The 25,048-nt window shown below is 36.6% G+C and overlaps 1 protein-coding gene across 3 annotated transcripts in view; it reads right to left on the bottom strand.

Moving 5' to 3' along the window:
• TTC26 (tetratricopeptide repeat domain 26) overlaps positions 1 to 25,048 on the bottom strand; it is a 54,301-nt gene that overhangs the window by 15,386 nt on the left and 13,867 nt on the right. For all 3 annotated transcript variants that reach the window (XM_041416721.1, XM_041416719.1, XM_041416720.1), the window contains exons 5-14: positions 23,144 to 23,193; positions 21,370 to 21,515; positions 19,974 to 20,145; positions 19,504 to 19,578; positions 18,195 to 18,297; positions 15,074 to 15,129; positions 13,187 to 13,240; positions 12,704 to 12,767; positions 5,626 to 5,714; positions 1,754 to 1,837 (exon numbers count right to left, since the gene is read on the bottom strand). In XM_041416721.1, coding sequence (XP_041272655.1) covers positions 1,754 to 1,837; positions 5,626 to 5,714; positions 12,704 to 12,767; positions 13,187 to 13,240; positions 15,074 to 15,129; positions 18,195 to 18,297; positions 19,504 to 19,578; positions 19,974 to 20,145; positions 21,370 to 21,515; positions 23,144 to 23,193 — 893 coding nt within the window. The remainder of the gene's footprint in view (positions 1 to 1,753; positions 1,838 to 5,625; positions 5,715 to 12,703; positions 12,768 to 13,186; positions 13,241 to 15,073; positions 15,130 to 18,194; positions 18,298 to 19,503; positions 19,579 to 19,973; positions 20,146 to 21,369; positions 21,516 to 23,143; positions 23,194 to 25,048) is intronic.

The following is a 25,048-nucleotide window of genomic DNA, read 5'->3' as shown; positions in this document are numbered from 1 at the left end:
GAGACTTTCCTTCCATACATGTCAGATCATTCCCGGTCTGCAATAACCCATTTCTAATCATTTTGGTATCAGTAAGAGTCTCAGGCAAAGTATTCATCTTTTGTACCTTACTGAACAAATACAGGTTTGTTACCTTCTGTATAAAAAGGGATGTGTGGGGGGAAGTTATACATTTTAAAATGTACTCTGGCTTTGCTCAAAGAAAAGTGAAAGCTATTTATGCCTCTCTCATGTATATTTGTAACTATACTGGATGCTACTGGCAAAAACCAAAATACCTTTATAGGAATAGATGCATGTACTTGTGTAACAGTGAGTTACACAAATTACTGACATTTACATTCCTTAAAAATTACTGATCTCCTAATTTAGGGGGGAAGGAGAAGGAGTAATAGGGAAGAAATAAAAATAAAGCAGCATTATCACTGTAAGTAACACTTTATCATATGTTTTATTTTATTATGTCCAGGGAGGTATGCTTTTAAATAACTTAGGAAGTGCTATATGTAGATGTTTTACAAGTTTATGAGACACTGGGGAAGGCTGAGCTTTATATGGAACTGTCATCACGACCCAAGATCAGACATGAGGCCAGATGAATCAATGTAATTATATAATTCTGGTATTTAAATGCATCACCTATATAACACAAGTTTCTATAGAACAGCTTCTAAAAAACATAGGAAAAATGTAGATTAATAGGAGTTTAAACTTTGTGTTTCTTTGGGGCCTACTTGCTGCTAAAACTTACTTATAGCATCATTTTTATGGAGTCTCAGGAATCAGCATAGCCTGCTAGCATAGTTTTGAAAGATTTTCATGAGGCTAAGTGAATTGAAAGCTTGTTGAATTGAAGTAGATATCCATCTTCCTTACAGTCTGGGATGTTATTCTTAAAGAGAGATGCAATTTTGGGTCACAGAAATGAAGGGGTGAGGGTGCTGGATGGGAAGGTAGGGATGTGTGGGAGAGACAAGTTGTAAAGCCGGGGGGCTCTATTACTGACAAACCTGGATAGTTAAAAAGTTAGAAAGACTGGAAAAACAAAACAAAACATAAACTCCAAATCAACCAAACCTATATGATTTACTTTAGACTACATGGTGTGGGATTTTTTTTTTGTGGTTTGTCTTCTTTTCTGGTCTTGTGGAAAATGTTGCTTCCACCTTCATAATAGCTATTTGCTTTTGCATATTTTAGTTGTAATTAAGTTTCTGCTGCACACAGACATAAAAAAGTACTGGGTGTAGAAGTTAATCTCTTCCAGCTGCATATGAATGCTGCTGAATAAGATAGTGAGCACTTCCTCTTTTCCTCCCACATATCCCAGAGGAAGATTTTTTTTTAAACACAAATTTCTAGGGACACCTAGAAGCTCTTAACTATTCAGTGTCTTTTACTTAGCATGCCCTACTCAGTCTGAACAGAAAGAGTGCCTGGGATCCCAGACAAAGCGTAGAAAATCTGATTAAGAGGCTATTCTTTGATCAATTAGAGGTAGCTGCAAGCACTCTTGTGATGCACCACAAGCAGCATGACTCCCTGTATACCTCACATTACCAGATTAGCAAGATAATCTTTTCTGAATAGTGCTCACTGAAAGTTTCAGTTCCCCTAAGAAGGGGAAGAAGATGTTCCACAGAACCCGCTTATTTTCAACCAACATGAAGGTCTGGGTGAAGAAAAGGAAGGAAAGAGGGGAATATGGGGGAAGTGTTTCCACTGATTTTTTTCAAAGAAAATAAATACATACCTCTTCAGCTTCACTAAAATTGCCCATTGCAGCTTTGGCTTGGGCATAGTTGAAGTTAAAAGTGTCATTGTTGTAGAAGTAACTCTGAAAAATATGGACAAACCCCAAATAAATACAACAAAATACCTCCTCCCATGATAAAACACCATCAGAAATACATCCCCCGCCTCAATCTGAGTCAGACCATATAAAGAAGGCAATGGGAACGAAAAGAAAATCCCACATTAGGAACATACGGTATTTATAAACAGTGGGCTGAAAAATTATGGACTAGCTTTTCCATCCTACATTCATGACTACAAACACTGCTGAAACATTCCACAATATTAACTATGAGAGATCTGGAAAATGTTCCAAGCTTAAAATTGCAGTGGCAGCTTTTGTGGGTATAATTTTCACTTGGGGCATGTGAAGACATGCTGTGCTGCTGTGGTCTCTTTCACTTCCCAAGCACTTATTTCACCACTATGGTGGGTAAATAGGCAGTTGACTTCCTTGAGTCTTAAAGACAATTTAAGACAAACAAAACAGTTTGTTCTTCTAAGACTTTTCAAGGTTTATCAAGAGATCCTGTGCATCTGGTTATGTGATGGATGCTAATCTGACAAAATGGATCTCATGATGGAGGTGAAGCCACAGCACTGGGCTGTGGCAGGCAGCACACCAGGTAATGGCACTTCTTTAAGCAAGCCTTGCTTAAAGGTACCCTTCTCTCTAGTTGAAGCCGCAACACTGAGTTTTTCTCTCCCATAACACTAGATATGAAACATCTGGTTTAGGACACATCAGATTCAACTAGCTGTATCTTCTCTGAAAAGCTACATGGGTCAAAGCAGGAAATGTAACTCAAGGTACAGGTTAGGCTGGTATTTGGGGTTGACCTGATCACAGTCAGACTGAAGTATAACTCAGATGACCAAAAGTCCGCTGTGTTCTACATTCAGCACTGTCCCACACTGCCAGACCAGTAGAGCTGGCAGAGGTAAGACAGAACATAATACCAGATGCAAGCATGAATGGGATTGAGGATCCCTGCCCAGCAGTGGTGCAGTGCTTATGAGAGAGAGTAGAAAAATAGGTGGTTTATCTACCATAGTTACTGCAAGAAAGCATCTCTGTGTGCATAACAGCAAGGTGTAGGGAAGAGAAATGTTCTTCCCTATACAAAATTTATAAAGGAAATAGAACTTGTGCAGGAAGATCAAACTTTTGGTTTTTTCTCCTCTTTAGAATGAGGAGGAAGTAAAAAGCATAGCTGGGACTGTACAAAAGGTAAACAAAGCAAGGCACAAATCCCTTTCCCTGTAGTATCTTCTTTCATGATGTAAGGACACTGAGGAACATCTTCCTTTCACTGTCACAGGCAGTCTGCAAAGGGTACTGATTTAGTTTACCCACACACATCAAGCTAGTGCCTTGAAAGGAAAGGTGAGAGATTGCCACTATTTGCCAGGTTTCATCCAAACAGTCTATGGTAGCGTGCACAAGCCAGCAAATACAGCAAGCTGTGTGACAGCATGAGGATGAACCAATTGGGTGAAACTTAAGATCAGTTTGTGAAAATATTTCAGTGCCCTTATGGTGAACTAACTATGGGTTTCACCATATGAGGATTACGACACTTTACTGCATTCTTTCTCAACAGTAGTTTCATGTGAATCAGCACAAGTCCCAGGTCAAGCAAAGCTGGTGAGCCAGATGCTAGCTTTACTGCATGAATGCTTTCTTCTGTTCAAGTAGACCCCATTGTATTTTTTAATTAAAATGGAGAAGAACCTTTGTCAACAACCAAACTCAAAAAATGTGTCATTCATGTGACCAGACCTACTGCAAAACCAAAACCAGGAGAAATGAACAAGTGCTGCTGATAATACAACACATTCACAGCAGCTAATTTCTTTTTTCTTTTCTTTTTTTTTTTTTTAACCATTTTGTATGTACTGGACATTACTTTTTTTGTGGTCTTTTTAGAGATCTCCAGTGTTCTCATAAAACCAACTGTCTTCTGAATGATGTCCATTTCAATGACATACTCAGATACCCAGCTTAAAAATGAAGAATTCCCAATGTGGCCACAACTCAGCAGAGCCTGAATCAGGTTGTTTTTCACTCAGTTAATCCCTGACAGTGTTATAATGTCACCCTCGGGGCAGCTCGCAATACACTTATGTCCTCTGAGGCTTTCTTATGCCTAAAGCAGTTTTAATTGATCATGGATGAAAGTGGTGTTTCTTGAGAGAATACCAAGCAAATAATTTTCATAGAGGGCAGCTCTATTTTAAGAGCTGCAGAGATTCAACTGAAGTTTATCCCTCTGAATGAAACACGAAAGTAAATCCATGTACACCTTGCCTATAACATGGTACAGAAATAATAATTTTTGCATTCCTGTGATCTATAGAGAAGGGAAATGACTTTAAGTAAATCTGAGCATGGCTAGTCTCAGCTGCAAAATTTTGAGAATGATCAATTACTGCAAAAGGAACAAGAAAGAAAAGTTGTAGTAGGCAGTAAATTTTTGTCACATATACCTTGAAGGTAGTTTGTAATCACATTTAACTTTGACCTTTTCGGTTTAGAATTAGTTGTTTAAGAGCCTTTTCAAGGAAATGGAAAGAGCTGAACTTATCTGTGGAGTAGTTAATTGCATTATAAATGTAAGAAATACACAGAATTAATTATCTGGAAATTACCATCTATACCCCCTGGCAATAAACTGAGACCAGATGACCGGCTCTAACTAGAAAACTAACTTTTAGATGGCTCAAGTAAGGCAAAGCAATTCTTACTGTTTCCTTTTCTTCAATTACACACATACTTCAGTTTGGAGTGGTGGTGGTGTAGCTCTTCATTCCACTCCACTGGAGTCATTCCAGTAGCCACTGGGATTTCTTCAGAAATCTCCTTCCAGACAAAGTTTAAAAACACTACACCTTTACCATTTTTCACTCACCAGCTGCTTTTGGGCACCATTACAACCACATGTTTTTCTTTAGATCTCATACTTCTTATAACATTGTAGTTATGCTCATCTTGGGTATCTCCCAATTCTTTTAATAATTTCTTTTAAGACTCTCATTCCTCTTCCTACCAAACACAGAGTTGTTCCAATTCTAGTTTCAAACCACTGGAACAAGACTGCAATCATTTAATCCATAATCACACTCCAGCCTCCCTCTTTCCTCACATCTGACTTTAACTGTGTATCTGTAAGTTATACCCATTCTTCACTGATCTGATAATGCTGTATGTTGACTTCAAGCTTCTCTTATTTTGAAAAATGCAACATTGCTTGGAGGGTACTCAGATAACTTCCACAAAAATAACATTCCTAACTTACTGCTTTGGTAATACTGCCCTATTTTAGCCCTTCAGTGACTGCTTTCTCTGTAAAATGTAAAGGTTATTCCTTTCAGAGTCCTTTGTGTCCTATATTCCTTACACACTCTTGTTCACTAAAATGTTATCCCCAATTATTAACCAGTGACAATAATCTCCATTGCTCCCATGCTAAGTCTTAAGAAAATGTTTGGGGTTTTCCTCCATACTGCCCACCCCATAAATATACACCTTTTTTTTCATTGTCTTCCTTTATTTCTTACCTTCTGCCCCCAGAAAGCCTGATAACGATTAGATTACAAGTGTGATGAGTCCATCATGCCCACTATGCTGCATGGTACTATTTTCTAAATTGCTTCTTTACATTTTAATCCATTTATTGTACTGAGCACTTATGTCCTGCTGTCACTCCTGTGTTTTATTTTTACTGATTTGTTTATCTTTTTATGTTTCCATTGTGTCTCACGTAGTACAGTCTAAAAGTAGTGATTCCATACATTACAGTACTACCAATACTAAATAATAATACTAACCTTGATTGAGTTGAGGTAAATTAGGACATTAGGAAATTGTCTAAGAAGAAAGAAGCAGGAGGACATGCACTGTCTCCCCGGAATGGTATCTAAAATTCAAAAGAGAAATGCAGATTTGTAGAATTTAAAAACACATGATAATGGAAATCGCTGCCATGATTGCTGGCATCTCTGAAAGCAGCTAGTTCCTAAAAATAGTGTAGCTTGCCTTTTCAGGCAAAGGACCATAATGGAGGTTAAGAAAAAAACATTTGTTCATCTTGTCAACTCTCTCTGCAGCATCCAATAACTTCTGCAAGACTTTGTTCAACAGCAAACTCTACAGCGACAAATAACAATTTTACCTAACATGCCTTTTCCATGACACAATTTACATAGTATAATTTTACTACGAATTATTCTTACTCTTAGGAAATGACAATTTATACAAAGTGTGAGTTTGCTATTCTTACACCATTAGCCTTCTTTCTTTTAAATTATGCTTTTCGGTTATCCTGGACAAAGAAACTCTACATATTTTAATTTTAGTTTGAGTTAGAGAGCAATTTGATATACTGAAACCATTGTCATAAAAAAGAATTAATATAAGAACAGGCAAAATACTCAGTGATGTCAGACAGCATGGAAATTGATGTCCATGCATTTGGATTACCACATTGCTCATAAGAGGTAAAGCCATAAATAAGTTTGACATATCAGTTTGAATGAGTGTCATTCAACTTTGCTGCTATCTGTGCCACCATGAACTCTGCTGTCACCTACTCTGACATTGCAAGCTGCGTCACTGAAAACTATCTCAAAGCTTTTGTAAAGATTCTGAAGTAAGCTTACTAGGACTAATTTTTGTAAGACCCAGCTAGCAGATATGGATGAACCCAGGTAGCAGCTGGGAAGGCCTAAATGGAAGTGATATAAAATAATTACTATTCTACTACATCAAGTGATCATTAGAGAGGATGCTGCTCTGCACAGTTTGGAAAGGTGACAAGAGATAAGATCCTGAGGGTACCAATATTCCTGAGGTAATCTGCTCCTGACTGTTGGTTACCATCAATACATCCACATAAAAAATTAAAATAACTTCTCTGTATAAAGAAATTTCATGTAACAAAAGACCAATATTTTGACTCCATACCACCACACAAAATTGAGCATTCAACTGGAAAACTGTATGTTCTCCTTTCAATATGGTAGGTAGTAATTATTCCTGGAAAGCCCTTTATAATATGTCAAAATATCTTTCAAAGAAAGGTAAATATTCTCATTTTTTATCTTTTAGCACTAGGATACACTGAGGTTGGATGTCCTGTCATTTCCATATAGAGACAATCAATCCTTGTCTATGTCTACACCATATCATTCAGTTCTCCAACCTCAGAAGATTATTTGGTTATTTATAAGGTGTTCAATGGGAGCAGAAACTGGCCTGTATATTTATCTGTCCTTTTTTACATACAGATATAGTTTTCATGAGAAATATATGCCATTAATGGACAATAACATAAACAGTTTTATAAAAAAGAGCCAAGAAACATTTATTAAGAAGACTAGAGATAAGTAAAAAATGCCCCTTTTCTCTGAAATTTGATTTCTGAAGATAAAAATTTTATTTCTAAAAGATAAAATATTATTTCATAAAATCACAATTTATTTTGAACAAAACTTTAAAAATGCAAAACATGCAAAGAAGACTTAAAACTGAAGATGCATTTTTAGTAAAAATCAATGAAAGTAACAAAATATTAGAAACACAATATTCCTATAAATGATTCAAGTGTTTCTAAATGTTAGTATTTATTCTTATGTCCACATTTTGGCAGAAAATATTATCCCAGCACACTATCCCCCATATATTTTACTGAAAGATACCATTAAAAAAACAAACAAGTAAAACATTCTTGTATCTCATACAACTCAGCAATGAATACTACCTAGTGACAGAAAAACTAGAATTTTCTAATTCACCTCATGTGGCTCATGCAGAAAGAGGAAAAATTTGTCACTTGAAAAAATTACTTAGAGTGACCTAAGAGAACCTTAAAGAAAAATCTGCATGAAGTTCAGAAGAAATGTGTCATTCCTCTCATCCAACATAAAATATGCCTGAGCTGGTCCTAAAAGAAGACCACTGAAAACAAATGGGGTACTCTTTTTCATTATACTTGGCAGTGGTTTGGGGTAGTTTGTAAGACTTATGCTAAGTACCAGAAATACTGCATTTATTGGGAATGTTAATTTGTTTTCACTGATGTTCCTCTTGCCCCATTTCCTCCTTAAAAGAAATCTGATCTGTTTAATTTCCCATCCAGTTGAGACCCTAGTAGAAGAGAAGGAGAACTAGCTACAAAAATCTACTTATATCCTCCTTCATAATGTCATTTCACGTCATTAGAATTAAGAATTTTTATCAAGCTTAAAAAAACCCCAAGCTGCTGTTCAGGCGTTATGTCTGCTGCTAGAGAATGAATATTGACTCCTACACTCTAAGTGCTGCTTGGATACTTTTTAGTTTTTGTTTTGTCTGTCCCCTGTTAAAGCGCACAACATCCAACATAAGATAAAGTGTGTACATTTAATGGAAATGACTTGCACATTAACTCAGTTTACTCCATGCTCCTTGAACCTCCAAGGCAGAGATCTAATTAAAAAAAGCAAAGGGCTTAATTGATGACTATAAATGACTTTACAAATAAATGACACTGCGCTCTTCCAAAACTCCTGTTGCTGTTTTGCTTAATGCAGTCAATGGGATTTCTACAGTTAACAAAAACAAGTCAGAAAAAATATTCCACATCATCATTTTAATACATTATTTTTTGATAACCCACATTAAAAGAAGAAGTCTTGTAGACTGTTGTGATTTAACCCCAGCTAGCAACTAAGTACCACTCAGATGCTTGCTCACTCCACCCTCCTGACCCCTGAAGAAAAAGTAAAGCTTGTGGGTTGAGATAAGAATAGTTTGACAATTGAAATAAAATATTATTATTAAGAATAATAGTAATGAAAAGGGGACAGAGAGAGAGAAATAAAACTCAGGAGAAACAAATGACCCAGAATACAATTGCTCACCACCAACCCAGAGCACAGTAAGCCCCTCCCAGCCAACTCCCCCTGGTTCACATGCTGGGCATGGGGTTGTATGGTATGAAATAACCCTTCAGCTCATTCAGATCAGATGTCCTGGCCATGCTCCCTCCCAGCTTCTCATGCAGCTCCTCACTGGCAAAGCATGGAAAACTGGAATGTCCTTGACTTTGCAACAAGTAAAACATCACTGTGTTACTAACATTATTCTCATACTACATTCAAAATGCAGCACTGTACCATTCTCTAAGAAAAAAATTTAAGTCTATCCCAGGCTAAATTGGAACACAGGCCCAGCTGCAAGCAAAGACACAGCAAAGGATTTCCTCACTCTAGCAAAAAACAACCTGCTTCTGTATTAAAAATCTGCAAAGCAGCTAAGCTACTTGATCAAGACCTTAAAGGTCCTTGGAAGCACTAGCTGGATGGGAAGTGCTGAAGCATGATGTACACACTTAAACAGCATGGCTGGCGACTTAGGAAAAACCCAGTTATAAAAACAGCAAGAATTCTGGTCTCTGTTCTAAATCCAGCAAAACAAAGGGCCACAAGTATTCAACATAGTGGCTAATATGCTAAGTTATCTAAAAACATAAAAACTATTATATTGGATCCAAGGTTCAGATCCATTGGTCTAGTTCAGAGTTTGCTAGGTACGAATATACAGCTATAGAAAGAAAATATTCTAATTTCACATATAATACATCATGTGGTATGTAATGGCACTTCTGCTGAAGTTTATCCCAGCTTTCAAGAGTCTACACTGAGGACTTCTTAATCACCGCTAAAAAATTTGTGTTAAACAGCCAATGGCCTTTTCATCTACAACTTTTTTTATACGTTCTGGTTCTCACAAGTTTCTCTATGAAATAAGTTGTGTTATGTGAAAAAGTAGCTAATGCTGTTTATTTCGTCTTAAGTGATAATTATGTCAATGCTCTTTGATTTTTGTATTGTACAATAAATAATTCTTCTCTAGTCCTCTTTTCCTTGTCATTTATGATGTACATAATCAAATTCAGTCATAATTTTTCAGCCCATGTATTCTGCGTTACTTAATCTCTCCTTTTCTCCTACTTCAAGAATCCATCCCCTTTCTTTGATCATCCTTGCTGTATTTATTGTATCCTTTCCTTATCTACCATTTTTTTAAAGCAATGTAAGAACTAGAACTGTAGACAGTGTTCAAGGAAAAGAATCACATCTGTGTACAATGACAGTAATTATTTTTGTTTTCTCTTTCCTTATAAATTCTTAAGATCCTCTTCAACTTTTCTGATAATTTTGCTAAATTTAATTTGCATATTATTACCCAGTCTTATATAGTCTTTCATATCTTTCATCATTGTGGAAGCTTTTATTTGTACTACTATGGGCAATTTTGTACCATTGGCAAACCTACTCATGCCATTATTTGTCTCCTACAGCTCATTAATTATGAATACAGGCCTTTTCTTTAGAGAAACAAAAGGTTCTTTCAAGTGTTCAAATCAGGTCCATTTTATCCTTTTCACTGCTACTTCCCTATAAATGTTCTAATTTTCTGCTAGAAATGAGAAAGGTTATTATGTATCTTCTCTTCTTAGGATTAGTACTGTGGACATTTTTCGAGGTATTTGCTAACAGGCAGATTGTGAATTTGATTATACTCAGATGACTGTAGTACAATTGTAATTTCGTAATAAAATTTCATCTCAGGTGCTATGTAATTCAATATTGGTCCAGAGTTACCTGTTCTCTTGTGCTTTCTCTAAAAAAGATAGAAACAAAAAGTTCATGCTGTTTATTATGCCATGTAATTGCATTTATTAGGTCAATATGGGCAGAACAAAAGTCTCCAACTATTATTTATCTTTCTATATAAAATCTCTAATCTGTTTAATATGCCACTCACTGTTCTTATCCAGGCTGGCTGGTGAACAATTTGGCTTCAATATGGTGAGTTGCCTATCTAAACATATAATTGAAAACAATAGTATTTTACTCACTGATAAAGAAAAGATATTTATTTTGAGAGAAGTTTTCCATAATATTTCTTTAGTTTCTATAATATTTCTATAATATTTAGAACAATTTTTCCACTGGCATAACCTATTTATCTATATTTATATATGTTTATTTATGTACAACTTATGTTTATTTAATGTACAATCCCTATTGTACATTAAATACATTAATATCCTACATGTTACCTTCCTCCTATAATATAAAAAAATTATTTTAGTTTTTAGTTTCCTCTTCTAAAATCAGGCATTCCACTTTATCCAACTTCTTTAAAAACATCTAATATTTGTATAAAAACACTTTTATACAAATATTAAAACATTTGTATACGTATACTTGGACTTCATGTGCTTGTTTTTTTGTTATATCCTACCTAAACAGAACTGTTTGCCTCTTCTATTCCCTATGTACAGTTTGATGACCTCCATCTGTCATTCATTTGAGGTTAAACAAAACCCCTCACACTACTTACCTATAAAGGAATTGCCCTGAACTGTGTGCTTTTTTCTATAGCAGCTTCCTCCCACAAACTTTTAAGATGATGAAACACTTCTTACATGGAAGTACCATGAGGGTAAGATGCTTAGAGTACTGATGCTTCCTTTTACTTCTGATTGGAACCAATCCTTCCTATTGGCTCATTTTTTTCAAGTAATCCACCTTCCTAAGTGCACTGCTGCCATTCCCCCTGCCATTGAAAGGTTTAAGTCTCAGCCTCTCCATCTTTATTTTGCATATGAGCTTAAAAGTATTTCATAGTAAAATTAAGACTTTTGGCTTCCTAACAATTTCAGTTTTGGGCTATATCATCACAAGAAATCCTTCCCTGACTATCTTTTCCCTGAATATCTCTACAGTATTTTTATCCATTTATGCTCTGGTCACTCATCACACCTGCATGACTGTTACAGGCATTAAGATGTTCCCACTAACCGAGTCCTCCGCTGCTATAGTTCATATTGTTTCTTCCTGTTTTCTGGGATCCCAACTCTGAAGAGATAGCTTCAATGCAAAAGGAATGAGTTAGAGAAATCTCATCTATGGAATAATTTCCAGCCTTCCAACATGAAATCCTGTGATGCATGATCTCAATACTACCAGGACTGCAAGGGGAACATAATGGAATGGCTCAACAGTATTTCTGAGTATTTCTTTCATCAGTGATGCCACTCTGTCTCTGGAGCTCCTTCTCTTTAGTCACCATGGACACAGGAGACAGCATTCTGTCTCTGAGGACCATGAGCTGTCTGCACCAAAAACATACATAAGTTACTCACCTAAAGAAACAATACTAAGTGACAATGCTTACAAAGGAAACTGGCAAGACCAATTTAGTCTGAATTTCTATGTTACAACTACTGAATTTTTTTCATTTGGGATTTTTGGTTTTGGCAAAGAGAAGGGAAAAGAAGAACTTGGTTTGGTCTATTATTGAGTAAGTAAAACTAAATATTGAAACTATACTGATTTTGGGGCATGGTGGTGGGTGGGCTATAATGCCTATTTTTCTCTCTTCAAGCAAGAAGTTAGTCCCAGAGCTTCCATTTATCCCTGTAGCCAAAGTCCTCTTTACATTTTTATGACCTGCAGTTTCAGAGCACACTCCATGTAGGATTCTATGCACTCGACAGGTTTTCATTAGTGGTCCTAGATTTGTACCTGTGTATCTCTGCCTCTGTGGTTTCAGCTGCTCACTTCATTTAATTAACTAGGCTGGTGTCTTCTCTTTCTCTAATGGGATTATTAGGCAAAGGCAAGCTGCCACAGAGTTTCTCACAAGGACTTACAGCCTCTTCTCCAGAGGTAGTCATACATTAAGGTTTGGAATCAAGACTTCTAATTTAAACTTTAAAATTTGTTTTAGAACTCATCCTATAGAAATAGAAGCCTAGCAATATTCCTGCTAACAGTCACCAGTTAGACACAGATATGATGGTACACATGGATATTTTAAGATGGCTTACTTAATGGAACATTTCAAACATACCACATTCACTGGCTGATTCCCCCACCAACTGGAAGAACTGTTGAGCAATTTTCAGATGATCTCGCTGGAAGAAGAATAAAAAAGAAATCCAAGATGAGTTACAGGGTTGATGCTACAATACACAGTGAAAATATGCTCTGAGGAACACTTAGGGAGCAACTAACTAATAAACCAGGGCTGAAGCAAAACCAGAAAAGGCAAATGTGCCATTCTATGTGTCTAGATAAAGAACACCATACAAAGCAAATGGGGATTTTGTAAACAGGACAGAGAAATAAAATTCATCTTGATTTACTATCAAGACCAGCAACAGAAATATTCATTTCACTCATTCTGGAGTGATTATTGTACAGGAGGTAAGAGACTCAGAAATCCTGCAATCTAAATAAGAAATGACTGCCTCTTTCACTCCATTCCAGTTTCTACAGATCTGTTCACATTGTGTTGTTGGAGAAGCTGGAGAACCCCATGGGCTTTACTCACCGAGCCCATTTCTTGTCCAAGTGCTGCATTTACCACCCCTTTGAGGATGTACTCCTGGGGGGAAAAAAAAAGTTAAAAGGGATCAGAGAAGACATGGTGAAGATTTCAGAAGACACATAAAAGGCTACATGTACATTATTTTCTTCATTAATTCAACTCTATCACAAGTTTAGTAGATAGCTGGTTAGTGTGGTAGTGCTTAAGCACTGTACTAATTTAGTCCCCCAAAATACATTCTACTTGCTGGGTAGTCCCTTCTACTAAATATGTTAGATGCAAAGGGGTACTGTGTTTTCTGGTAACTCTTATGGTGAAAGACAATGCACCAGGAGGAACATGGTAACATCCTTTCATGCCCTCTTCACAATCATATCACCAAGAAGTGCATGATTGTTATACTAAAGCACAGATCCCCTTTCAAATATGCATATTGGTTAACCATAACCACTGACATCCTTGCTGCAAAATTCATAGTGTTTCTCATCAGGACAAATATGTCAAGAGGTTTGTGCTCTGTGGCCATGTTAGTCCAGTGAAATTAGCAACAGAAGTTGAGTACCCTGTAACCTCTAGTAGGAAAAACAACTGTGGTTTAATTCTTCTCTGAACAATTTTTTCTCAGCATGTAACAGACTCTTCTGTCTTACCTAAATCTTATAATTAGGAGTTATATCTATAAACCTGTTTTAGTAGGCACTCCTGATAAACGAGGACAGCCCTGTTACAGAGGTAAACACTGAAGAAGAGAGACATCTTTCAAGAGACGAAGAGGCCAACAAGAGAATGTAAAGAAATATTCTGAGAATACTAGTCAGGATAGTAAGTAATCATTTTAGCACACCAACTGTCTTACAGATGCCAAATTATTATCCTACAGGCATCAAAACAAAGAAGAAATTTGAGAAGTACTCAAGGAGGTTTTACAAGTAGTTTTGCAAGTATTAGCAGGGAGTTCTTTAAAAGTGTGAGTGAGAAATGGAAAAAAAAAAAAGCACCAAGATTCTCATTTCAAAATGTGATCAAGAATTATTATCCAAGTATACTGGGACAATATTCCACAATAGGAACAACAGTTGCAGAAAACCATTCAAATAAGTTTTGCCATGATAATGCTATGGAAATGCAAGAAATACTGAAAAATGCAAGAAGTGTAAAGCGACATCAGAAAACACTCCTCACTCCTCAGTACAGAATCACCGGATCTGTGAATTTGAGGTTTTTCTTCTCCCTCCCTCCCTCATTCCCTCCCTCTCTCCATCCAATTCCTTACATAGACGCATGAAAGGTCCCTTTTATGCCCAGCTATGTGACCTTTGGAAAATAAACAGCAAAGAGGAATAAATCAGAGACTAAAGATGCTGGAAGAGCCACAGAAGAAAATTACAGTAGCAGCCAAGGGACACTGTAGTTTTCACTCATGGCAGCCAAAGTGTGATGGGATTAGAAAATACCATTTATTAAAACTGTTTAATCTAATCTAGCTCATTTTAATTGAAATGACTTCAGGACAAACTATATGAGCATCTGAACTAGCAAATCTGAGGAATGAAAGCCACACCAGGCAGACAATCAGCTATAGTTCTAAGGGGGCCTTTACCTATGCAGTAATGGTCCATTTCCCAAAATCAAGGCTGCACACAACAGAGCTGTATCCTTAGTTGAACCCAGGTGGTACAGTAACAAACAGGCTAAAGTACTCATATAGGCACATATATAATACTTTATGCATGCACATTAAATTTATTGTTGATGAAGGGTTGAAAACACAAGAGTTTTAAGAGTGGAAATGGGGCAAGCTGTCCTCAGGATACCAGTTTTCTATGTGGCAGATTTCATATCAGTTTATAACCTCTGTCTTTATGTGTCATTACATCATTTTCCAATTACCTGTGGAGCTGTAGGTTCCAGGTCCTTAATCAGGTTATAAGCCTCCTGCACGTCATCTGAAATGCCAGACATTGGAATGCATGACAACCCAGAGCACACTGTATTAGAACAAGTCACTCATCCTCTACAACATTCCCCAGTAGTCATAGACTAAGAAATAAACCATTTAGACAGGAGGAGAAAGGTAATTATAAATCATTGTGAATTTCTATCACAATGGTGATAGTTTTCTAGAACTCAAATAACAAACACAGAGTAAGTAATAGCTTCTTTAATACTAGTTTTCCTAGCAGAGATGGTTTGGCCCCTTTGTTCATAATCCAGTGTCTGCCTTCTAAACAGCACAAGGTCAAAATAATAAACCCATCATCTTCCTGCATTTTGTTTTCCCACATTTATTTAGCCCTCAAAGAGAACAGGGTAACATGATGCTGTAGAGAAACATCATCTTTTCCTTAGCAATATTTCAGCATCTGTCCAGCACATCCTAATTAAAAAGGAAAAAGCCCTACTAGTATCGAAGTCTAAATGTGAAGTTTGAAATCTATAAATAACTTCATTTCCACACAAGAATTATATAAACTGAATAGATCCTAAACTTTCCCTGAATTAAAAAATATGTTGGCACTATGGCTGGCTTTGTAAATCAACCTTGTGAAGATCCTCTGTTACTGGCAAAATTTTGTTAATACAGCATTACACCAACTGCCCACACAAATAAGCCTTATCAAACAAATTTTTTTTTCACTAGAACATACAATCCATGCAGCCACTGAAGGCAATATGCACTGGAGCTGCCAGGCTCCCACTCATAACCTCTGCTTTCTTATCTACGCCCTTCACTACCTTGAACAGTCACATAGTAAGGCAGCATTACCTTTGCTTTTCTTTTTTCCCTTTTTTTTTAAAATATTTTTTGTTAGCTCAGACCACCACCACCACAAAAAAAAAAAAAAAAAAAAAAAGACAGTAACCCTTATTTTTATTAAGCCAGTGTAGACCATCAACACAGAACTATGCTCTTCAGGCTCCAACAGAAGTGACTAGCAAATCTCATGGCAGCAGATAACAGCAGGATACTAGTTGACCTCAAACCCTGTTAGAAGTCCCTATGCTGGAGTTGAAAAAACAGGATGCATGTTTGTGCTTCAATCACTCCAGTTCAGAGCACATATCATTAGCACAACCCTATGTTTATCAGAGACCTTTTCAGTTTTGGAGAGACAGCTGTAGTCACTAGAAGTCAGAATTTCTCACTTTCCTAACCAATGTTGCTACCCTAGCAAGGCTTAAAAAATGAAAACTTAGCCAAAACAGAAAAGAAGTTTTAGTCCAAATTCCCCTTGATCTTTGTCAGTACACAAGTAATTTGTATATCACAGTAAAGTGATAGAAGAACCTAACAAATGTAAATTACTGCAAGGTTAAGAGCATATGAGTAAACAAGACTGATTTTTAACTGATGCATGAGATGCACTTTGTTTCCATGCAAGTAGAACTTAATTTCACACATATGTAATTATCAACAATATTGTTGTGCAAAATAATTGGTAATAGTATCAATATTGCCTATAGTGACACTGGCAACAATAATAGTGGACAGAAAGGTGGCTGGGGACAGCAGACATGGATTTACCAAAGTCAAAATGTACTCACTACTCAAGGCATGACTGGTTGTGTGAATAAGGAGATAAAGGTTGTTGCTGTACACTTTGACTTTAGCAATGTGTTTGAAATGGTCTCTCATACAAAGTTGAAAGATAGGACTGGCTAAGTAAGACTATAAGGGGATGGAAAACTGGCTGGACTACCTAAGGATAGTGACCAGTTGTACAAAATCCAACCAGTGGTTCGTTGCTAATCAAACGCCTCAAGGACTGATACTGTTGAATAATTTATTTTTATTAATGATCCAGATGATAGTATAGCGTACTACAAGCAAGTCTGCAAATGATAAAAGATTGTGAAGAAAGCTCACAGATATTGAGAAGCAGCTCAGCAGGCTGAAAAAATGGGCTGAAAGAAATCTGATGAAGTTCAGTGGAGCCAAAATGCAAGTCTTGCACCTTCCTTGGTTTGAAACATGCCTGAGCAAGTCAACTGGCTAAAAGGGAATCTGGCAGACAGCACGGCCTTGCAGCAAAGGAGGCACACTAGATCATATTAGCATGAATGGAGCCATCATGGCAAGAAAAGGAATTCTTTATTTGACACTTGTAAGATTGCCCAGGCTTGGGATCCGACGACCAAGACAGACATTGAAACACTGGAGTGAGCTCACCTGAGGGCTCCCATGGCAGGAAGAGGGCTGAGGAGAAACTCAGAGAACTGAGTTTGTTTAGCCTTCAGAGAGGAAAGGATCTCAGGGGAGATCTTATCACTCTCTACAATTAACTGATAAGAGGATATAGAGTAGATGGAAACAGGTTCCACAGAGTGAGAGGAAGGCAGTGGACTCAAGGTAGAACAGAGGAAGTTCTAACTGGATGCTTGTCTGGACAGGGCTTTATCTAATTGGACCTGCCTTGAATCACACAGCCAGTCAACACACTGTTGAATAAAAGAACACAATGGGAGAACAGGGATAGCTCTGAAAAACTCAGATATAATTCAAAGAAGCTGGAAAACACAGGAGAGATACAAGCAGAAAATCCTTACCAACTGATTCTGGCTACCTACCTGCATTATTTAGGAATTGTAAAGTAGATATTAATGAAATATCTTATTCACAGTCACTTTAGTTCATATTTTGTTTGTGCTGTATTTACAGAAATGGTTGTCCTTGCCTTTACAGGACACATGCCTACCATTCTCACATATTCAGGCAGAGGAGAGGTCCCCTCACTAGAAACAAATAAACACTACCATCCCCAAAGCCATCTCCTGCAACCCAAAAACTCAAATACTCTGCTGAAGTAGGCTTTTTTTGAGTGCACGGTATTAAAACCCTTCTCTGCAAGCCATGGGAACTTTTACTTTGCTGTTTTACAGAGGGAGAGAAAGTGAAATAAATTACCTTTTACTGCAAAGAAAAAAAAACCAAAAACATTGAATAACTTGAGATAAGATGAATTAATGTCATCCCTGAAGCTATGAAAGGGCCACAGGAAGGTGTATTTACCTTGCTGGAGATAGTAAATCACAAGATTCAGTCTTGCCTCAGGAATAACATCAACCAGGGGAGGTAGGACTTGCAAAGCCCCTTCTCCTCCTCGGAAAACCACCTGCAGAGAAAAGCGGCATACTGATAATCATGTATCAGAATCTTTTCTATGATAAGTTAATTCAAGTTAATTAATCCTTAAATTCCTGTGTAAACAGTATGAAAAGGTCAGTGGCTCTGGCATTAGTTTAATTCCTGCTTTAATATAGCTGTAGAATTATACAGTGTGACAATCTTTACTCTGAAGAATGTAAGTGTTTAATCCATACGTAAAGATGAACTTATTTCAGCTTTTAGCAGCTCAAAAGAGTGAAACATTATATATCAAAAATTTAAAAGAGTAATATAGTCTGAATGAAGGGAACACCTACAAAACTATAAACTGCTTATGATGTTTTCATATGAAAAAAAAATTAGGCTAACAACTCCACATTTATTTAGAATGACACAGGATCCTAAAATGATCAGGAGCGGTCAGTTATACTCCAGTTTCACATGACAGTTCCTCCAACAAGATCTAATGTACTTATTCAATAAAGCACTGGCAAAAATATCAACATACAAAATAAACAACACCAACTTACAGAAGTCCAGTTTGAAAGCAGTTTTAACTCTTGGAGAAAGAAGTGTTAGCTAGTGATGACTGCTTGTGAAAAATGACAAGGCAAGTAACTGCCTGTCATGAAATATGAGCAATCTACAGTTACCAGTTGTTCAGCAAAATAATAATACCATTGAATGGAAAATTAACCATTAGTTACTCTTAGTGACTCTTTTACTGCAAAACACAAAAGTATTTTGGTTTTACGAGCATCTTTTTTCCTAGAACTCACTGCTTAGTACTTTTGGGACAAAGGCCATTTTCATGAGCTATCTTTATTCCAGTCAAATTGCTCTGGTACTAAATAGAGTTCAGGGTCATCCTGACTTGTTTCTGTAGTGTCTTTATTGGGAGGGCTCCACAAAGTATCTTGCATAGGTACTCTTACACAACATGCATTACTTAATATGCTTTCAAAACTAAAAGCAACAGTATTATTATTTTCTTGACACAGTCTCAAACTGTCAGGGAAAAAATCCAGGAAAAAAAGTAAATACACTGGATAGCACATTCATTATACTGGTAGGATTCCTGGAATGGGACTTATATGGCAGCAGAGACTCAATTAAGTCTGCAATTTTTCAAAATATTCCATTTTATGAATCATCATGAAAAGCTCTACAAATGAGCACAGTTCATATTAAATCCCAGAAATGCATTACTTACCAGATTGTGCTTAATGAGCTCCTTGCCAAATTCAAAAGATGATGAGGCACTGTCTGTCAAGTTTTTGAGCTCTGCCTGGAATTACATATATTCCAAAATTTTAACATAAAACCAAAAAAGCACAGAAGCCTAAGTGGAACTTCAAATGAGCTTCAAAGCTGACACCAAAATATCTCCATTGGTGTTGGATGACTAGAAGATTTTGCCTTTCCACTCCTAATTATTTTAGCAACTGGGTAATACATATAAACACAAGACCAAAAGGATACTGGGAAAATGGTAAAACCACTGTGTACATATGTGGACAGATGGGTTAATGCCAGGGAAACTGAAATAGGTGACATTCCAATAAGAACATAGTGACAAGGTGAAGGCCATTATCAACATCACTGATTAATACAAAGGAAAAGAAACATGTATGGAATCTTAAACTAAAATAAAGGTGAGTTGAAGGACTGTCCAATAGATACCTCTGCAGCCTTTCCATTGTAAAGTCGGAAATGGTTACAAGCCTTAAGGTTAAGAGCAATGGTGCTGTCAGGAACTTGCTGAAGATAAACAGCTAGCACTTCCTGTGATACATCATAGTAATCCAGTTTGTAATAGCACAGGGCCACATATACATTCAGAGCCAGGTATTCCCTGCAGGAAAGAGGATTAAAGAGAACCTTTAAATCCCACTAGATAGTTTAACATTTCCCCACTACAGTGCATTAAAATCAGTAAATAAAAAGAAAGCTTTTACATCTACACATATTTTACAAACACATCAAAGCTGGGGCTTCTGAGAAATGCTTAGGGCTTCTCTAGTTTGTCAGCTAGGACACATTCACAGTATTTTTTTCCACAGCAGCTACTGCAGCTTTTAAAAATTACTAACAAAACTTTTGGTTTGCCAGTCAGGCAACTTCACACCAAGGAATGTGCAGAACATGAGCATCATAATTGGCCTGGCAGAACATGATTTTCTAAGCAATACACTGAAAGACATTTAATGTGCACATTAAAGTTTGTACTAAGTAAAATTATTTCAAAAAATCCTTGTCATTACAAGCAGTCAAGCCAGAAGAACTGGACAGAAAAAAAACAAGCATTTGTGAAAACTCTCAGTAAAAGGATAACTATTATGAAGGTTACTCATTTAGCTTTGAGTGATTGCTTCTGCAGGACATGGAGGTTAAAATCTCTTTCCCAAGCATTACATGATACATGCATTATGATGGATTTCTCTGAAACATTTAAGAGGTGCTAGGTCAAAAGATAGCAGTATTCTGGGACAGCAGTTTGTATTTTATTAAAAATACTTCCAGCCACTTAAGAATTCAACTTGTTCCTTGTAAAATCCTGAACTAAGATTTTGCAGAACATGACAGAAAAACCCGTCAACAAGTATCACAGAGGATAAACAGAGAAGGAAAGAATTTCAGACGTAAAGGAATGCAAGGAACTCTACATAAAACCCAAGAACTGAACCCTTCTAAAGAAGGCTAAGACATGAAGGATAAGTCAGTAATTCAAGCAAAGTCCCTTGATTGGCCATCAGAGGGGAAAAAATAAAAAGACAAAGCAGGTACATAACCATACATCATTTCAGGAGAAATGAGTAACAAAATAAAAAATATATCAGAATGAATTAACCAACAATTTCACAAAAAGAAAACAAGAGAGTGCAGACATTTTTAAATGTGGGTTTTTCAATAATACTCTGAATGAACAAAATTGAGGAGCTGCAACTGGTGCACATTCTGTGATGGGAAAGGGACATAGCAGTTGTGGAAAATGTCTGCTTTCAGAAACCAAGCAACTATTTGGAATTTAAATACCACCAATAACATAGATGCTCCAATAGTGTTTAGAGCTGCGCACCGATTGTCCAGCAGAATGCGCTTGTAGATATCAATAGCTTCTTGGTAGTGGGACCTCATGTAGTGGATAGAAGCCAGGCTAAGCTGATCTTCTGTAACATCTTGCAGGTTCTGGTGAGAGCTCATCAGTTTCTTTTCATCACTGAACTGAAAAAGAGTGAGACACATTCTCAGAAGAGTTCAACAAGAAAAGCTTTTTAACTAAACAGGTTAGTTTTGTTCTTGCTGGTGAACACCATTAAATATCTGGAAAACTGCTGTTATTTTAAAGTTAATTTGACCACTGGAGAAAGACAAACATAAAGAGGCAGATGAGTTCAAACTGGATAAATGTTAGGCTAAAACTAAGCACACATTTTCCTTTAAGGTGTGATTTAGATATAATTACATGTCATGTGCTTTGATGGATAAGAGGGAAAGAGCTGTATTAATTATTTCACAAACAGAATTTCGCAACACAAAATTTTATTGCAATTATTCAAGCCAGCAAAACTTTTGCTGTTTGTAGATCCAAATCTAATGCCTCACGCGTAGCAGAAAAACTCAAGACTTGCAAATACACGAGCCCTAATTTTTACAAGTCTTCTTTACAGCACTAATAAGTTCACTTTCACCAGCCTCCAAATTCTAGTTTCTTTAAGTAAATGACCTATTTTTAAAAGCATTGCTGAACAGCACATAAAACACAAACACAGAAGGTCAAAAACAAGGAACAGAGTTAAACATACCCATTATATTTGTATTACAATAGTGAAATTGAGGCTGTTTACCTAATTGGTCTGCTCAAATCACTTATTCCACTGCTTCCCTTTGCTGGTTTTGCTGATTCAACAGTAATTATGAATTTCTCTTAGACACAAAGTGTAATATTAGATATTTCTTTTTCCACCTATCTGCTAGTTTTCTTCAAATCCTTCTCCTCCCTTTTTGAGCCAATCACACAGTTATAAGGCAAGATAAGTTGCTTCAAAGAACTAAAGGCAATGGGCTTCCTAGTTTTGGTAAAACCATTTATTTCCAGCAACTAACTAGATAAAGAGAAGTTGCATAATTCCTAGTTCATCACAGATATCTGTAAGTGACAATGCCACTGTAGAAAGGCTTTAAGATTTCTCTCTTAAAACTAACAGATATTTAAGTAAATAGAATCTGACATCAAAGCTAACATTCAGGATTTATACTTCCTTTTAAGTCAGTATCATTAGTAGAAGAATGCTTCTCACGTATTCTGGTACAGGATGGTACAAAACCTAATTTAAGGGAAGACAGTTATGTATAGTAAGTGAAATAAGCACTTAATTGTTGTTGAAATTAAATTAAATTTCATGCTATTAACAATATGGTTTCCTGGATTCTGAACTACTCACGAGGATCAGCAACAGCATATACACCATTTTGGTCAAATTGCTACATATAAGAGAGCTGCAACTTGGTACATTTAGGGAAAAAAAGTAAAATAGTGGCTTCTACATTTCTGATTCTATTATGGTTTCATGTTCCTCATGATCAAAAATGTCATTACATTCCTATTGTACAACTTATGTGAAGTGTATGGATAATACTTTCCTTAGAAACATGCTGAGAGCATCTATTCTGAGATCATGTTTTCATACTTGCTTTCTCCTCCACATTTTAATACAGTAGGGTGGTTATGAAAAATGTTTGTTCTTCGTCACCACAGGCATTTTAATTATTCTGCCAGGTTTCCAGCATAAATTACACGTTAGCAAATTGAAAAGAAAACAAACAAAGTAGGAGTGAAGGAAAGATCATACCTTATGTGCCAGGTGAAAGAGTAAACGGTTCTGGAGACCACTCTTGGGTGCTGAAAGGGAAATTCAGTAAGTATTATTGTAATGACCTACTCACAGGGAATCTCTTAATGTTTTTAACTTTCTTTCTGAATAGACATGAATGCACCCCTATTCCTTCATTAACTAGCCCAAGTACAGTTCTTCACTGACAGCCCTTTGCAGGTCATACCTTGGGGGAGGTTCTACCAACTTTAGAGTGGTTTAGAAGTCTTCCTCCTTCCTATCTTAATTCCCTGACTATTTCTTTTTAAATCCCTGTTGAAAATAATTTTTCATTGGCCTCTATCTTCAATAAGCCTTAAAATTTCTATGAATTGCATTATCATGTCCCTACAGCAATTTCTCAATAATACTCTGGGGTTTTTTTGTGTTACATAAGCATACCACTTTTTCAAAATAAAAAGCAGCAACAGATAAACTCAAGGCTCCTTCTATATGTGTCACACTTGGAATAAGTTTTGATTTATAATTCCAGGAATCTCAACAACTTCTAGTGTATTGAAAAACCCAGTGCTGATACCATTTTGTCAGTCATGCACATTACATTATATCTCTAATATTTCTTCTGTCCTTAGGAATGAAAGGCACATAAAAGAATTCTACAGCCAGAGCAGATAGGATTCAAACTAAGATACGGCAAGAGATTTAAGAGGGATATTTTCTTACTAGAGCCAGTAAAGTTACTGAAATTTCTTGATCCAGCAGGATTAGGAATTCCATTGATTTCACTCCATATGACACAAATTGTAAACTGCAGAGTTTTAAGTCACTAGAGCCTTTTGCTTCACCAAGAGCAACAAATGTCCTGGTCAAACAGAGCTATTCATTTCTTTTGCAAGCAATCTTCCAAAAAGCCTTCCCTTGTTTCCTGCACTTTTCCTAGCCTAATGAGCACTCTCATTCTTGCTCAGATCAACCAGCTGGCAAACCATGTTCCACAGAAGGGGTGTACACGGAATCTTTACAAAAAGCAGAATTACTTACTGTGTTTATAAGGCCACAAAAGTGCAGAGTTAGCACAGGAATAGCCTGTAACACAAGGCTGTAATTCTTCTGACATCCTGAACCATAAAAGAGGGCTCAAACCACCAATCCCTCCACCCCCTGAAGATGGAATTTATTTTTTAAAGCAATTTAGGGAGAGATTTCCAGGTTTCTTATTCTTTCTCCACATAGTAAGTAAACTTTGTAACACAGCAGACAGTGCCAAACACCCAGGCCATTCTGATAAGATTGGCAGCACAAGGCTGCCCACCTACTTCTAATAAGTACAGCAACTATTTCTTCCCTTTTTTCCTTAGCAAGCTGTGTTATTTAACCATGTTCCCTAGAAAAATTAGGGCAGTTAATTGTATCTTTAAAGAACTACTAGAATAGAAGTCCAAAATACAAAGATGGTATGAAAGCACTCTCACAAGACCACAACATTTTGTAAGATACTTCTAACAGAGCATCAAGTTGTTAAGAAGCTCAATTGTCTTCAGTCTAGGATATATGTAGGAATTAGGTTTTTTATTAACAGAAAGTTTCTGATCTCCAATAAATACTCCATAGGCAGCTGTAGTACTATAACTGACACGATAGTGTGAATATTTAATCCACTGAGTTAGAAAGTGAGAGTACCTTAATTTAAATGCATGCTCTTCACTCAACATGTTCCCCAGCATTAATTGATAGGTTTTAATATCAAAGTGTAGAAGGGTTGCACATGGACCCTACATGTGCTTTCATGAGAAGCTTCAACCTCAACCACCTTCACAGTTCAAAACATTTGGTCATCAAAGACTCCAAAAATACAAGTAGGATAGATTTGTACTGAAAATAACATATTGTATAATCACAGTACCATGGGTAAAGACAGCAATG

The sequence above is a fragment of the Onychostruthus taczanowskii genome, unplaced genomic scaffold (genome assembly GCF_017590055.1).
Source record: "Onychostruthus taczanowskii isolate IOZ18803 unplaced genomic scaffold, ASM1759005v1 scaffold53, whole genome shotgun sequence".
In the NCBI taxonomy this organism is placed as follows: domain Eukaryota; kingdom Metazoa; phylum Chordata; class Aves; order Passeriformes; family Passeridae; genus Onychostruthus; species Onychostruthus taczanowskii.
The sequence above is the reverse complement of the archived record's forward strand: the minus strand, read 5'-3'. Positions and strand labels throughout refer to the sequence as shown.